Genomic DNA, 13,603 nt, shown 5'->3' on the forward strand with positions numbered 1-13,603 from the left:
TTTTTCTTCGTTTTTATGTTGGCACAATGTTCATCTTTGACCTTTCACCATTGTTGTTGCTGTGTTGAAATATTGTCAAAGTGCATATTCCTCTACTCTACAATCACTGAATTATCAATGTGTAATTTAATGTAGTTAGGACGTCTGTATAAAGGTCAGTTTATTTTTTTCTGCTTTTAGTTTACCAAGACCATGTGTTGTGACCTTTTGCATGTAATGTTGCCAATATTCTGTAAAAAATTATGTGATCAAACTCACATGACCTCATGGCTATTTTGTTGTTGAAAATACAGCTTGCTTTCAACCATGTTATGATACTTGTACACATAGAATGAATGCTTTTTTTGTTTCATACAAGATAAAAACATGCACAAATAGACAGTGATACCACTATAACTACCATGGGACCCAATTTGCAATGTTTTTTCAAGGAGAAACAAATTTAATTATTTTATGTTTTGTTCTATAAATTGTTTCAGGAAGACAAAAAGCTTGATGTTGTTTGGGTCTGAGAAATGTTTGTAGACGGTTGTGTGTGCACTATTGTCGCCATGTAAACTGGTAGCCACCCTCCTGCCAACTATAGACTGTTGTATTGGGATGCCCTGTACACACAGAGGATTCTGTATGTAAGCTTGTGAATGGCTTGCCTTGTGGATGGATATGATTACCTTTGAGAAAATATGACAACTGATCAACAGGCAGCAACTTGCATGGCCATAGCAGAAAAGCCAAACTTGCCATTATTTGGTAAAGCTGTCAGTAAGTGATCCTCATGAGACCTTGCTTGAGTGATCTCGTTGTGTTGATGTCATTGGTCTATTTACACTCCAAGATTCTAACTGCAGATATACATATTGAATAGCTGATATTTTAGGTGAGGTGAGGTGAAATTGGGTCCAAGATTATTCCACTTATATAGTGACGTGGATGCATGTGTGTGTGTGGGGGGGTGTGTGGCTGCTTGTACTAGTCTGGACTAATGCCGATTTATAGTGCTAGCTCACTGAGATATCATGCCGCAGTTTAACATGAATACCCCACTCAGATACAGTATACTGACTCCAAGCCGACCTATCCTTGTTTTAGCCCCATTATGCAGAGCACCAGACAGGGTAACAACAAGTACCATCTTTAAACGTCTTTTGGTATGACACGGCCGGGGATTGAACCTTGAACCTTCCACTCTCTGATATTTTAGGACGGAAAGTCCCACCCCAACAAGGCTTTGATTCAGGAATTGTTAAACCAAATGATATTGCTATGAGATTTTCTGTTAAATGTGACCAATTAGGGTGCTGTCAATATGGTAGCCATTCTGTATTCTGGTACCTCAAGAACCCACCTAGACAGACAGTGTAGGTGCCCTGCCCTGCCCTGCCCTGCCCCACCCTACAAACTGTTGTGTGGATTAGGCTAAGCAGAGTAACATTAGCAGCAACAACAGATGTGGAAGAGTAAAGCAGCCAAAAAACACATGTGATGTAGACAGAATCAACACTGTTATCCACTCCAATCTCTCATTCAACCTACTTCGAAACGAATTGTTTGAAAATCGTGTGCCAGCAAGTAGCATTCAAGGCAATAGGGATGTATCTTTCTTCTATTTGTTGTTGATATGTTGTGAGTGTGGCCTATTCCTGATGTAGGATGGTCCACATAGCTAGCAATGAGAGCCCCGACCGGCCCACGACCTTTTCTATGTGAGCCACAGATAGCCGACATGCACTCTTCAGACCCGTCAGGGACACACTTGCAGGCGATGAAACACAGTTAACAAAACATGAAATATTTGTTCAATGTGAGTTTATGGCATGTGAAACATGTTGTTTATATGACAGCCAGACAAGGCCCTGGAGGCATATACTGACACACTAAGTACCTCACTACATGTGTATGACACACTAAGTTCTTCACTACATGTGTATGACACACTAAGTACTCACTACATGTGTATGACACACTAAGTTCTTCACTACATGTGTATGACACACTAAGTACCTCACTAAATGTGTATGACACACTAAGTTCTTCACTACATGTGTATGACACACTAAGTACTCACTACATGTGTATGACACACTAAGTACCTCACTACATGTGTATGACACACTAAGTTCTTCACTACATGTGTATGACACACTAAGTTCTTCACTACATGTGTATGACACACTAAATACTCACTACATGTGTATGACACACTAAGTACCTCACTACATGTGTATGACACACTAAGTTCTTCACTACATGTGTATGACACACTAAGTACTCACTACATGTGTGACACACTAAGTACTCACTACATGTGTATGACACACTAAGTACCTCACTACATGTGTATGACACACTTAGTACTTCACTACATGTGTATGACACATTAAGTTCTTCACTATATGTGTACGGCACACTTAGTACTTCACTACATGTGTATGACACACTAAGTACTTCACTACATGTGTACGACACACTAAGTACCTCACTACATGTGTATGACACACTAAGTTCTTCACTACATGTGTATGACACACTAAGTACTCACTACATGTGTATGACACACTAAGTACCTCACAACATGTGTATGACACACTAAGTTCTTCACTACATGTGTATGACACACTAAGTACTCACTTCATGTGTATGACACACTAAGTACCTCACTACATGTGTATGACACACTAAGTTCTTCACTACATCTGTACGACACACTAAGTACTTCACTAATGTGTATGACACACTAAGTACCTCACTACATGTGTATGACACACTAAGTTCTTCACTACATGTGTATGACACACTAAGTTCTTCACTACATGTGTATGACACACTACGTACTCACTACATGTGTATGACACATTAAGTACCTCACTACATGTGTATGACACACTAAGTACTTCACTACATGTGTATGACACACTAAGTACCTCACTACATGTGTATGACACACTAAGTACTTACTACATGTGTATGACACACTAAGTTCTTCACTACATGTGTATGACACACTAAGTACTTCACTACATGTGTATGACACATTAAGTACCTCCTTACATGTGTATGACACATTAAGTACTTACTACATGTGTATGACACACTAAGTTCTTCACTACATGTGTATGACACACTAAGTACTCACTACATGTGTATGACACATTAAGTACCTCACTACATGTGTATGACACACTAAGTACTTCACTACATGTGTATGACACACTAAGTACCTCACTACATGTGTAGGACACACTAAGTACCTCACTACATGTGTATGACACACTTAGTACTTCACTACATGTGTATGACACATTAAGTTCTTCACTACATGTGTATGACACACTAAGTACTTCACTAATGTGTACGACACACTTAGTACTTCACTACATGTGTATGACACACTAAGTACCTCACTACATGTGTATGACACACTAAGTACCTCACTACATGTGTATGACGCACTAAGTTCTTCACTAAATGTGTATGACACACTAAGTTCTTCACTACATGTGTATGACACACTAAGTACCTTACTAAATGTGTATGACACACTAACTACCTCACTACATGTGTATGACACACTAACTACCTCACTACATGTGTATGACACATCAAGTTCTTCACTACATGTGTATGACACACTAAGTACTTCACTAATGTGTACGACACACTTAGTACTTCACTGCATGTGTATGACACACTAGGTACCTCACTACATGTGTATGACACACTAGGTACCTCATTACACATATATGTCATGTACAGATAGTCAGCCTACTATAACAGTACAGCAATATCTCTCTCACGACCACTGTGTCATGTACAGATAGTCAGCCTACTATAACAGTACAGCAATATCTCTCTCACGACCACTGTGTCATGTACAGATAGTCAGCCTACTATAACAGTACAGCAATATCTCTCTCATGACCACTGTCTCATGTACAGATAGTCAGCCTACTATAACAGTACAGCAATATCCCTCTCATGACCACTGTGTCATGTACAGATAATCAGCCTACTATAACAGTACAGCAATATCTCTCTGACGACCACTGTGTCATGTACAGATAGACAGCCTACTATAACAGTAATATCTCTCTCACGACCACTGTGTCATGTACAGATAGACAGCCTACTATAACAGTAATATCTCTCTCACGACCACTGTGTCATGTACAGATAGTCAGCCTACTATAACAGTACAGTAATATCTCTCTCACGACCACTGTGTCATGTACAGATAGTCAGCCTACTATAACAGTAATATCTCTCTCACGACCACTGTGTCATGTACAGATAGACAGCCTACTATAATGAGTCAGTTCAGTCATGGCCAATATGGTACTTGTTGGTAGTGCTTATACAATAAGGAATTGATCATGGTCACTCTGATGGTATTGTCTGGATTAACAGACTGCAGTCAAACTGCATGGTGTGTCATTCTTAAAACATTGACCACTTAATGAAAGGTGAGCTGCAGTACTTGGGCTCTGTATTGTGAAATAGTTTGAATAGGTCATGTACATATGTTTTCCTGAGCCTGGAGAAACTATTTCAAATATTGATAGAATGTTTTGCTGCAAAGACTAGATTGTGCTGTAAAGTAGGGAGATATGTATTATAAAAACATGTCTTGAGCTTGGACAGTGCTCCTTGATAAGCCTACAGAATTTATGCTGGCCTGCAGCTCGAAAGGACCACTATAAATCCAATGATTGCAGTCATCATTGACTAGGTACATTTCAGAATTAGATTTTTGTAGAGATATTGCAACTTTGACCTGTATCTACCCCATAAATGCAGCAGCTTTGACCTGTATCTACCACAAATATGTAGAGATGTTGCATCCTTGACCTGTATCTACCACACAAATGTGACATCTTTGACCTTTTATCTACCTTATAAATGTGGCATCTTTGACTTGTATCTACCATATAAATGTGACATCTTTGACATGTATCTACCACATAAATGTGACATCTTTGACCTGCATCTACCACATAAATGTGACATCTTTGACCTGTATCTACCACATAAATGTTGCATCTTGACTTGTATCTACCACATAAATGCAGCAACTTTGACCTGTATCCACCACATAAATGCAGCAACTTTGACCTGTTTCTACCACATAAATGCAGCAACTTTGACCTGTATCCACCACATAAATGCAGCAACTTTGACCTGTATCTACCACATAAATGCAGCAACTTTGACGTGTATCTACCACAAATATGTAGAGATGTTGTATCTTTGACCCCCCAACTGAAAGATGCTACAGTGAGCATGTAACACCAGAAGAAGCATGTCGACAAATCCTTACTGAATTACACAAGTTAATCCTGTTATTACAATATATGATAATAAAACATATTCGTTGTATATCTGGACTTAAGGTTGTAATCTACTTTAGTAGTTTTATTCAAAGTTTCATTCAATATTGTTTACATATAAGTTGGCAAAATTGTGAACTGATCAGTAGATCACATCATCTCCCCGTTGTTTACAGTAACGACAGTCAGATGACAGCTATTGACAGCTTGAAACGAACCTTAGTTGTCAGAGAATGGATACATATATCATTAATGCCATACTTTGAATCATTGAAAATCATATTATTGTTGTTTGACTATTATGTTACGTATCATTGTTTTCTAGAGCAATTTATCAAAACCGCGAAAAGCCTCAAATGGTGACTTGTCAAACTGTTCCATATGTAAAAGATATACGACAAATGTGCCAAAGTGCTACACTTCTGGTTATTGATATTGTAACTATATATAGTAAAAGATGAAAATAAGATAACATTAGGTTATAATATATTATTCCTGGTAAAAAAGTAGTTTCAGATACGTTTCCTTCTGATCACTCCATCATAATTCTTTTAAGTTATATTATTTGGCATATTTAAGCTGAATCAATGCTAAGATCGGGGAGGAAATGTGTATATTTCCTGCTTAGTTTATGAGAGAAGTTCACATGGTAATCCCTGCATATAAAACAATGTCTAGCAGAACAGGAAATACAATTGAAATGGTAATCATCATATCAAGTAATATTTTATCACAAATTTAACATTTTCATTGGGGGCATGGGTGGCCCAGTCGTCTAAGGCGCTGCGATTCGCTGTGCAGAGTTGCGTCCCTTGGGCCCCACCAGCAACCTATGATTGTGGGTTCGAAGCCCGGTTCACCCCGATTATGTTTATAGGTTTGTCAGCACCATACCCGTGCTAGTGGGTTTCACCGGAGTGGTAAACGTCTAAGACCAGCATCACTTGGTGCTTTCCTCCCACACTAAGCTGACACACTGTGATATAACTGGAATAATGTTAAAAGCAGCGTTAAACCCAACTCACTCACTCACATTTTGATTGACCAATTTTGTTATCATCTGTTCGTTCCCCAGACATGATACGATGTAATTTTTCACTGTGCACAATACACGAAATAGCAGTTTTCCTGAAACTTATACCCAAGAATAGGGGGTGTAGTCTGCAATATACTCAAATGTGCACTATGCATATGAAAATCTGTATGTATATATTGTAACTTGATGTACCAGTATAGTGAATAATTTGGAATTAATCTAATCTTGTTTCAAAGATCCAAATATTCAGGTGCATACAGATCTTAATGGCTCCTTCTCTTTGTCATAATTGATTGGTCATTGACATAAGTTGTATTTGAAGTTCTTTGGCTTGGGAACCAGTAGGATGTGGCAGTTACTGGTTTGTGTAGAGATCAAGCCCTGGTAGCGGCATTAGTTGCATCTTCCCGAGACAAGGGAGTTAATAAAAGTCCAGTTTCCACCCTTGCCGAACTAGGCTGGAATTATTGAAATCTATTTTGGCTTGACTTACAAGTCTATGCATAGGCCAATCAAAATCACATAACGAAATCGGCATCCGCTTCGTAACCTGCCATGCAGATTTAGGTCAAATTGCAGGATTTGCAAAGCATGTGTACAGACAACTCAGGATCAAGAGATATTTTCGAAATGTTTTCATGTTTTAAATCATGGTGTTGATGTGAATTGACGTGAAGTAAGACCTGTTTTATCACAATAATGATTTTAATTATCGATGAGATCGTCTTGACTGGGCGCTTTCATTTTGTTTGAAGCAAATGCAAGTGATATGAGAGGTGAAACATAGAAGGAATATTTCTCATAATAGCCGCTGGTGGCGCTACAAGCGAACCCCAAAATCCTAGCCTTGTTCGGCATGGGTGGAAAATCGACTTTTACAGTCAGTTAACTCCCTTACCTCAGGAAGATGCATTAGTTGGAGTGTGTCTGGGCTCTCCGTGACATAAAGGTACAGGAATTGTGTAGCCAGGGTGAGGCTGCAACAAGGGAAGCAGGTAATCTCACACACGTCTGCTGCAAGTCAACCTTCTCACCACACATCTCTGTTACATTGGTGGGAGATTGAAATAGGCTATAGCTGGTGGTTATGACAGTGTACATTCTGTGCCTATCAAACAAGGGTATTGTGGGTACTGTCCTTTTCAACATGCTGCTTAGGCTTTGATCAGGTGTGGTATAATAATGATTACATGGAATATGTTTGCACACTGAATTATTGATTTTGCCATATTTTTTACTTTTTGAGAAGTTTATTTTTCTGCCTGGTTGTTTGTGTTAGGGGATAGTTTATTATAGAAGTGGCTTTGAGAGTAGGTCTCAAGTTATTGATTGAATGCAAAGATTGATGAAATTGGTGTAGACTCGTAAACTAATAAATTCACAGTTTGGTGTACTGAGCAGTTACCAGCCTTGCTGATTGGCTGTCAGACATGTATCCAAGGCTGACTGTTTGCTTGTCTTAATCATGTGTATTATATGATGAAAGGCTGGCAAATCCTTACAGGTTAAAAAAGCCGAGACTAATCTTACAATTCTATTGTGATCAAACATAACCGTCTCTGCCAATTTGAGAGCTTGGTTATTTTCCCCCTGTGTGTGAATGGACTGTTCCATGGCTGTGTGAGATCCACTATAGACGGATGGGAGAGATCCTGCTTTGTGGAGTGCAGGTTGTTATCTATTGCTATAGGAAGTCAGTCAGGGAGTTGAAGCAAGCTTACAACCATAACACAGGTCGTGGCCAACCCAAGTCAGCTGGCATCTGAAAGGCAGTGTGTGTTCAGTGAGTGGGAGAAGACGGGGAGTATATTGCTAGCCAAGGTGCCCTCTGATTCCTCCATGCAGTAGCGTGCCTCACTCTGCTGCTGCTGCTGAAGGATTAACTCAATTGATTGGAGATTTGTTATTGTCTGACACTGTGTGAGGTGTGAGAGGAAGGGGACGAGTGTCATGGTAAGACAAGTGGCAGTGTCGTAGTCGCCTCTCCACCCATACTACGGACCTACCCACTGCCCGTGTTCACCTGTCTGGGCTGTCACTGGGCTGTCACTGGGAGCTCTGAGGCAGACTCCTGTACAAGCTGTACATTGCATCCCAACCAGACAGATCTACATTGTAAATACACACAAATATGTCGGAGATTCTAGCAAAGAAGTTCCTTAGCTTCAAGACCAACTCGAGTGAGAACTTTGACAAGTTTCATGAAGGTGAGAAGATGCAGAACATGGTGGATGAAGAGGGTGAGGACGCATACCGTGCGCGTGCTGGACGTAAACGTCACAGCGTCCAGCTGGACAAGCGCCTCACCCAGCAGCTGATGGCCCTTCAGGACAGAAGGTCCAGCACAACCAGCACTGGCACACTCGATTCTCTCTGTAAGTCACACGCTAACCACCTAACTCTGGGACCACTGTCGTAGTATATGCTATTATGCTGCACATATTGCTGTGTATCCATGTGCAAATCAGTGAGCATCACAAATTCTTGTATTAGTTGAATTCATTATTGATATTTCATTAAACCATCACTCATAGACTAGGAATAATTCCCAGTAGATGAATATGAGTAATGAAAACTGATATTACTGTAGTTAACATAATTCAGCAATATTTACTGTTGCATATGATAATGATGGCACATGCAGGTGCCTTGCATTCAATTTTATGACTTGTTGTGGTAATCCCATAAATTGAATTATCATCTGTTGATTTGTCTTCATAGCTCCATCCCACCTGCCACCAGTACTCCCCACCCCACCTACCACCAGTACTCCCCACCTGCCATCAGTACTCCCCACCTCACCTGCCATCAGTACTCCCCACTTCACCTGCCACCAGTACTCCCTACCTCACCTGCCACCAGTACCCCCCGCCTCACCTGCCATCAGTACTCCCCACCTCACCTGCCATCAGTACTCCCCACCTCACCTGCCATCAGTACTCATCACCTGCCACCAGTACTCCCCACCTCACCTGCCACCAGTACTCCCTACCTCACCTGCCACCAGTACCCCCGCCTCACCTGCCATCAGTACTCCCCACCTCAGCTGCCACCAGTTCTCCCCACTTCAACTGCCACCAGTTCTCCCCACTTCACCTGCCACCAGTACTCCCCACCCCACCTGCCACCAGTACTCCCCACCGGCCACCAGTACTCCCCACCTCACCTGCCATCAGTACTCCCCACCTCACCTGTCATCAGTACTCCCCACCTCACCTGCCATCAGTACTCCCCACCTGCCATCAGTACTCCCCACCTCACCTGCCACCAGTACTCCCTGCCTCACTTGCCACCAGTACTCCCCACCTGCCACCAGTACTCCCCACCTGCCACCAGTACTCCCCACTTCACCTGCCACCAGTACTCCCCACCCCACCTGCCACCAGTACTCCCCACCGGCCATCAGTACTCCCCACCTGCCATCAGTACTCCCTACCTGCCACCAGTACTCCCCACCTGTCACCAGTACTCCCCACCTGCCACCAGTACTCCCCACCTGTCACCAGTACTCCCCACCTGCCATCAGTACTCCCCACCTGCCATCAGTACTCCCTACCTGCCACCAGTACTCCCCACCTGTCACCAGTACTCCCCACCTGCCACCAGTACTCCCCACCTGTCACCAGTACTCCCCACCTGCCATCAGTACTCCCCACCTCACCTGCCACCCGTACTCCCCACCTGCCACCAGTACGCCCCACCTGCCACCAGTACTCCCCACCAGCCGCCAGTACTCCCCACCAGTCACCAGTACTCCCCACCTGCCATCAGTTCTCCCCACCTGCCATCAGTACTCCCCACCTCACCTGCCACCAGTTCTCCCCACTTCATCTGCCACCAGTACTCCCCACCTGCCACCAGTACTCCCCACCTGCCCCCAGTACTCCCCACCTGCCACCAGTACTCCCCACCTGCCACCAGTACTTCCCACCTCACCTGTCACCAGTACTTCCCACCTCACCTGCCACCAGTACTCCCCACCTGTCACCAGTACTCCCCACCTGCCACCAGTACTTCCAACCTCACCTGCCACCAGTACTTCCCACCTCACCTGCCACCAGTACTCCCCACCTGCCACCAGTATTCCCCACCTGCCACCAGTACTTACCACCTCACCTGTCACCAGTACTCCCCACCTGCCACCAGTATTTCCCACCTCACCTGCCACCAGTACTCCCCACCTGCCACCAGTACTCCCCACCTGCCACCAGTACTTCCCACCTCACCTGTCACCAGTACTCCCCACCTGCCACCAGTACTTCCCACCTCACCTGCCACCAGTACTCCCCACCTGCCACCAGTACTCCCCACCTGCCAGTACTCCCCACCTGCCACCAGTACTCCCCACCTGCCACCAGTACTCTCCACTTCACCTGCCACCAGTACTCCCCACCCCACCTGCCACCAGTACTCCCCACCCCACCTGCCACCAGTACTCTCCACTTCACCTGCCACCAGTACTCTCCACTTCACCTGCCACCAGTACTCTCCACTTCACCTGCCACCAGTACTCTCCACCCCACCTGCCACCAGTACTCCCCACCCCACCTGCCACCAGTACTCTCCACTTCACCTGCCACCAGTACTCCCCACCTGCCACCAGTACTCCCCACCAGCCACCAGTACTCCCCACCCCACCTGCCACCAGTACTCTCCACTTCACCTGCCACCAGTACTCTCCACCTGCCACCAGTACTCCCCACCAGCCACCAGTACTCCCCACCTGCCACCAGTACTCCCCACCAGCCACCAGTACTCTCCACTTCACCTGCCACCAGTACTCCCCACCTGCCACCAGTACTCCCCACCAGTCACCAGTACTCCCCACTCCATCTGCTACCTATAGTCCATCATATAATTTGATATAATTATGGGAGTAGATATTATCCTCTGTGATATAATTATGGTAGTAGATATTATTAGGCACTGAGATATAGTAAAGGTAAAAGATATTAAAATCAACTGAGATATTATTATGGTAGTAGATATTAATATCATCTGAGATATAGTTATGGTAGTAAATATTAATATCCACTGTGCTATTATTATGGTAGTAGATATTAATATGCACCTGAACGATGCTCAGTTATTTTCCATGTGTATAAGTGCTTCCCATGTGGGTTTTGGTCAGCTATATAGTTAGCACCAAATTTCCAGGAGTTTGAAACCACCATCACATGGACATTACACTCACTGGATGCTTGATACTATCACTGGGCCCTGATACTATACCTGCATACATTTCACAAGATACCTGCACCTATAAGTACGCACCCCCGCACGCACGCACACACACACACAGGTGTTGATGTGTTGCCCCTGGAACAATAGACATTAGTACATGATTCTTGATGCAGTCCTACCTGTACTGGGCTGCCTATTTTGGCACTAGCCATAGACGGAACTACACATTGTTTCTGGATGTAAATGATATAGATCTTAACTTGATACCATGGGAAATACCTGCACTGCAACCCACACTTCTTTCTAATGAGGGTAATAATAGCCTCCTTGGTGGGTATTGATTGCATGAGGTATATGCTGTGTTTCCCTCCAAGAAGGCAATGTTGTTTCCTTGGATGTATGTGTAGGACAGGCAACACGGTGCTCACGTTCCATTCACACCCAGGAAACAACAGGAAACACTCAGTTTGAGAACCCAAATCCTGACCTGAAATATTAATGGGGTGTGATTATGTAGCGTTTAGTTGTTTGACTAACTTGATCGTTGATCAAAAGACATAATTGCCATGGTGAACACAGCTGATATCTTGACCATAGATTAAGCTGCAAACTGATACTGTTGTGATCCACCACGTGTATGGTCACCTTGGAAACCAGATGCTTAGTACCCATACAACTAACACTAGTAATAAATGATGTGCTAACAAAGAAAAGGTTGTCATCTCAATAGAATACTTCACTTTCTCTGTAGGGTTCGAGTTGGTCACCATGCACTTTCTGTTTGTGTTGGATGTGGTACACATGAAGGCAGTCATTAGCACATCTATCATGCAGTGCTTAGCTGGACACAAACATGCCTACATAATTATAAATATAGCAAACCTTTTTCAATTTTGCTGGGTTTTTTCACTAGAGTTAAGATTGAAATGAGGTCTTCATGTTCTAGTTATGCAATATTTCCTCATGTAGGATTTGTCTGCTAACATGGACATGATCAGTGAGACGAGACAAGACAAATAAGTTTCATCATCTCACTTCCAGTGATTGTAAACTTTTTAATCAGGTTTACATAAAAAATTTGAGCCTCATTCTGTAAGCAGTTGTCATGTGGGATTACTATAGACAGGATGTATTGGGACTGACGTCATACAAGTGACAGTTTGTAGTTAGGTGGTACATTTTTTCTCATGTAGCTGTACATGCACCGTATGCTGTGTTTGCATGTGTTGCCAGTAGGTCAATAAAGCATAGAACATGTTCCCCCAACGACACTTTTGCCCTTGACAATCCAGCCCCACCCAAACTATTTCACAACCATACATTACATCATGCTTTGCTTTCTAGAACCTTAATTTAGTCCCAATGAACCGAAAAAGGAATATTTGACATGATTAGTTTGCAAAAGGAATAAAATATAAAGAATTAGGATATAACAAATATATGTATATATTGAAAATTTATAGGAATTGTAAGGCCACACTTATTTAATATATGTTTCACGCATTTATTCCAGCTTTTTCACTCAAGGGCGGTCAAAATAAAAATAAATAGCTTTATCATACCTTCATGTCAGAACGATGAGATCTGATTGGTCCACATGATCTTGATACTTGATCTTGATACCACATGATACTGTGTATCCGGCCTTGGAGGGAAATAAATTTTTCAGCAGTGAATAAATCCCTTATACCCCGCCACAAGCAAGCACGTGGATTTCTGAGAGGCGGAATAAATCCCTTATACCTCGCTTCGATGCAAAAAGTTGCACACTTTTTTATGAGTCAATGAAAGTCACGTTACATAGCATAAGTTAACCTCAGCTCATTCAAACAGCTGTGTTCTGTCAATTTTGAATTTGTTTTCATTCTTTTGCAATGTCATTTTAAAACATGTCATGAAGATAAATTTATAGTAGCAGGATCACCATGTACCCCTTGTGATCCTGCTACAACTTATAATGTCAATTATTTATTTGTTTGTTTATTTATATTAAATTATTCTGCTGTATAGTTCAAACTGCAGTTGGCTTCTTGAATCACTGATAGTGATGTACGCACAG

General features: G+C 42.7%; 1 protein-coding gene across 5 annotated transcripts in view; it reads left to right on the forward strand.

Moving 5' to 3' along the window:
- LOC124117092 (adenosylhomocysteinase-like 1) overlaps positions 1 to 13,603 on the forward strand; it is a 121,659-nt gene that overhangs the window by 47,832 nt on the left and 60,224 nt on the right. Inside the window, exon 1 of one of the 5 annotated variants that reach the window (XM_048401471.1) lies at positions 7,999 to 8,735. The exons of 3 other annotated variants lie outside the window; for them this stretch is intronic. In XM_048401471.1, coding sequence (XP_048257428.1) covers positions 8,492 to 8,735 — 244 coding nt within the window. In that variant the 5' untranslated portion in view covers positions 7,999 to 8,491. Of the gene's footprint in view, positions 1 to 7,998; positions 8,736 to 13,603 lie in introns of those variants that run through there. One more of the 5 variants, XM_046478808.2, reaches the window with a different exon arrangement.

This window comes from Haliotis rufescens, unplaced genomic scaffold (assembly GCF_023055435.1).
Source record: "Haliotis rufescens isolate VD_foot unplaced genomic scaffold, xgHalRufe1.0.p SCAF_22, whole genome shotgun sequence".
NCBI classification, from domain to species: Eukaryota; Metazoa; Mollusca; class Gastropoda; order Lepetellida; family Haliotidae; genus Haliotis; species Haliotis rufescens.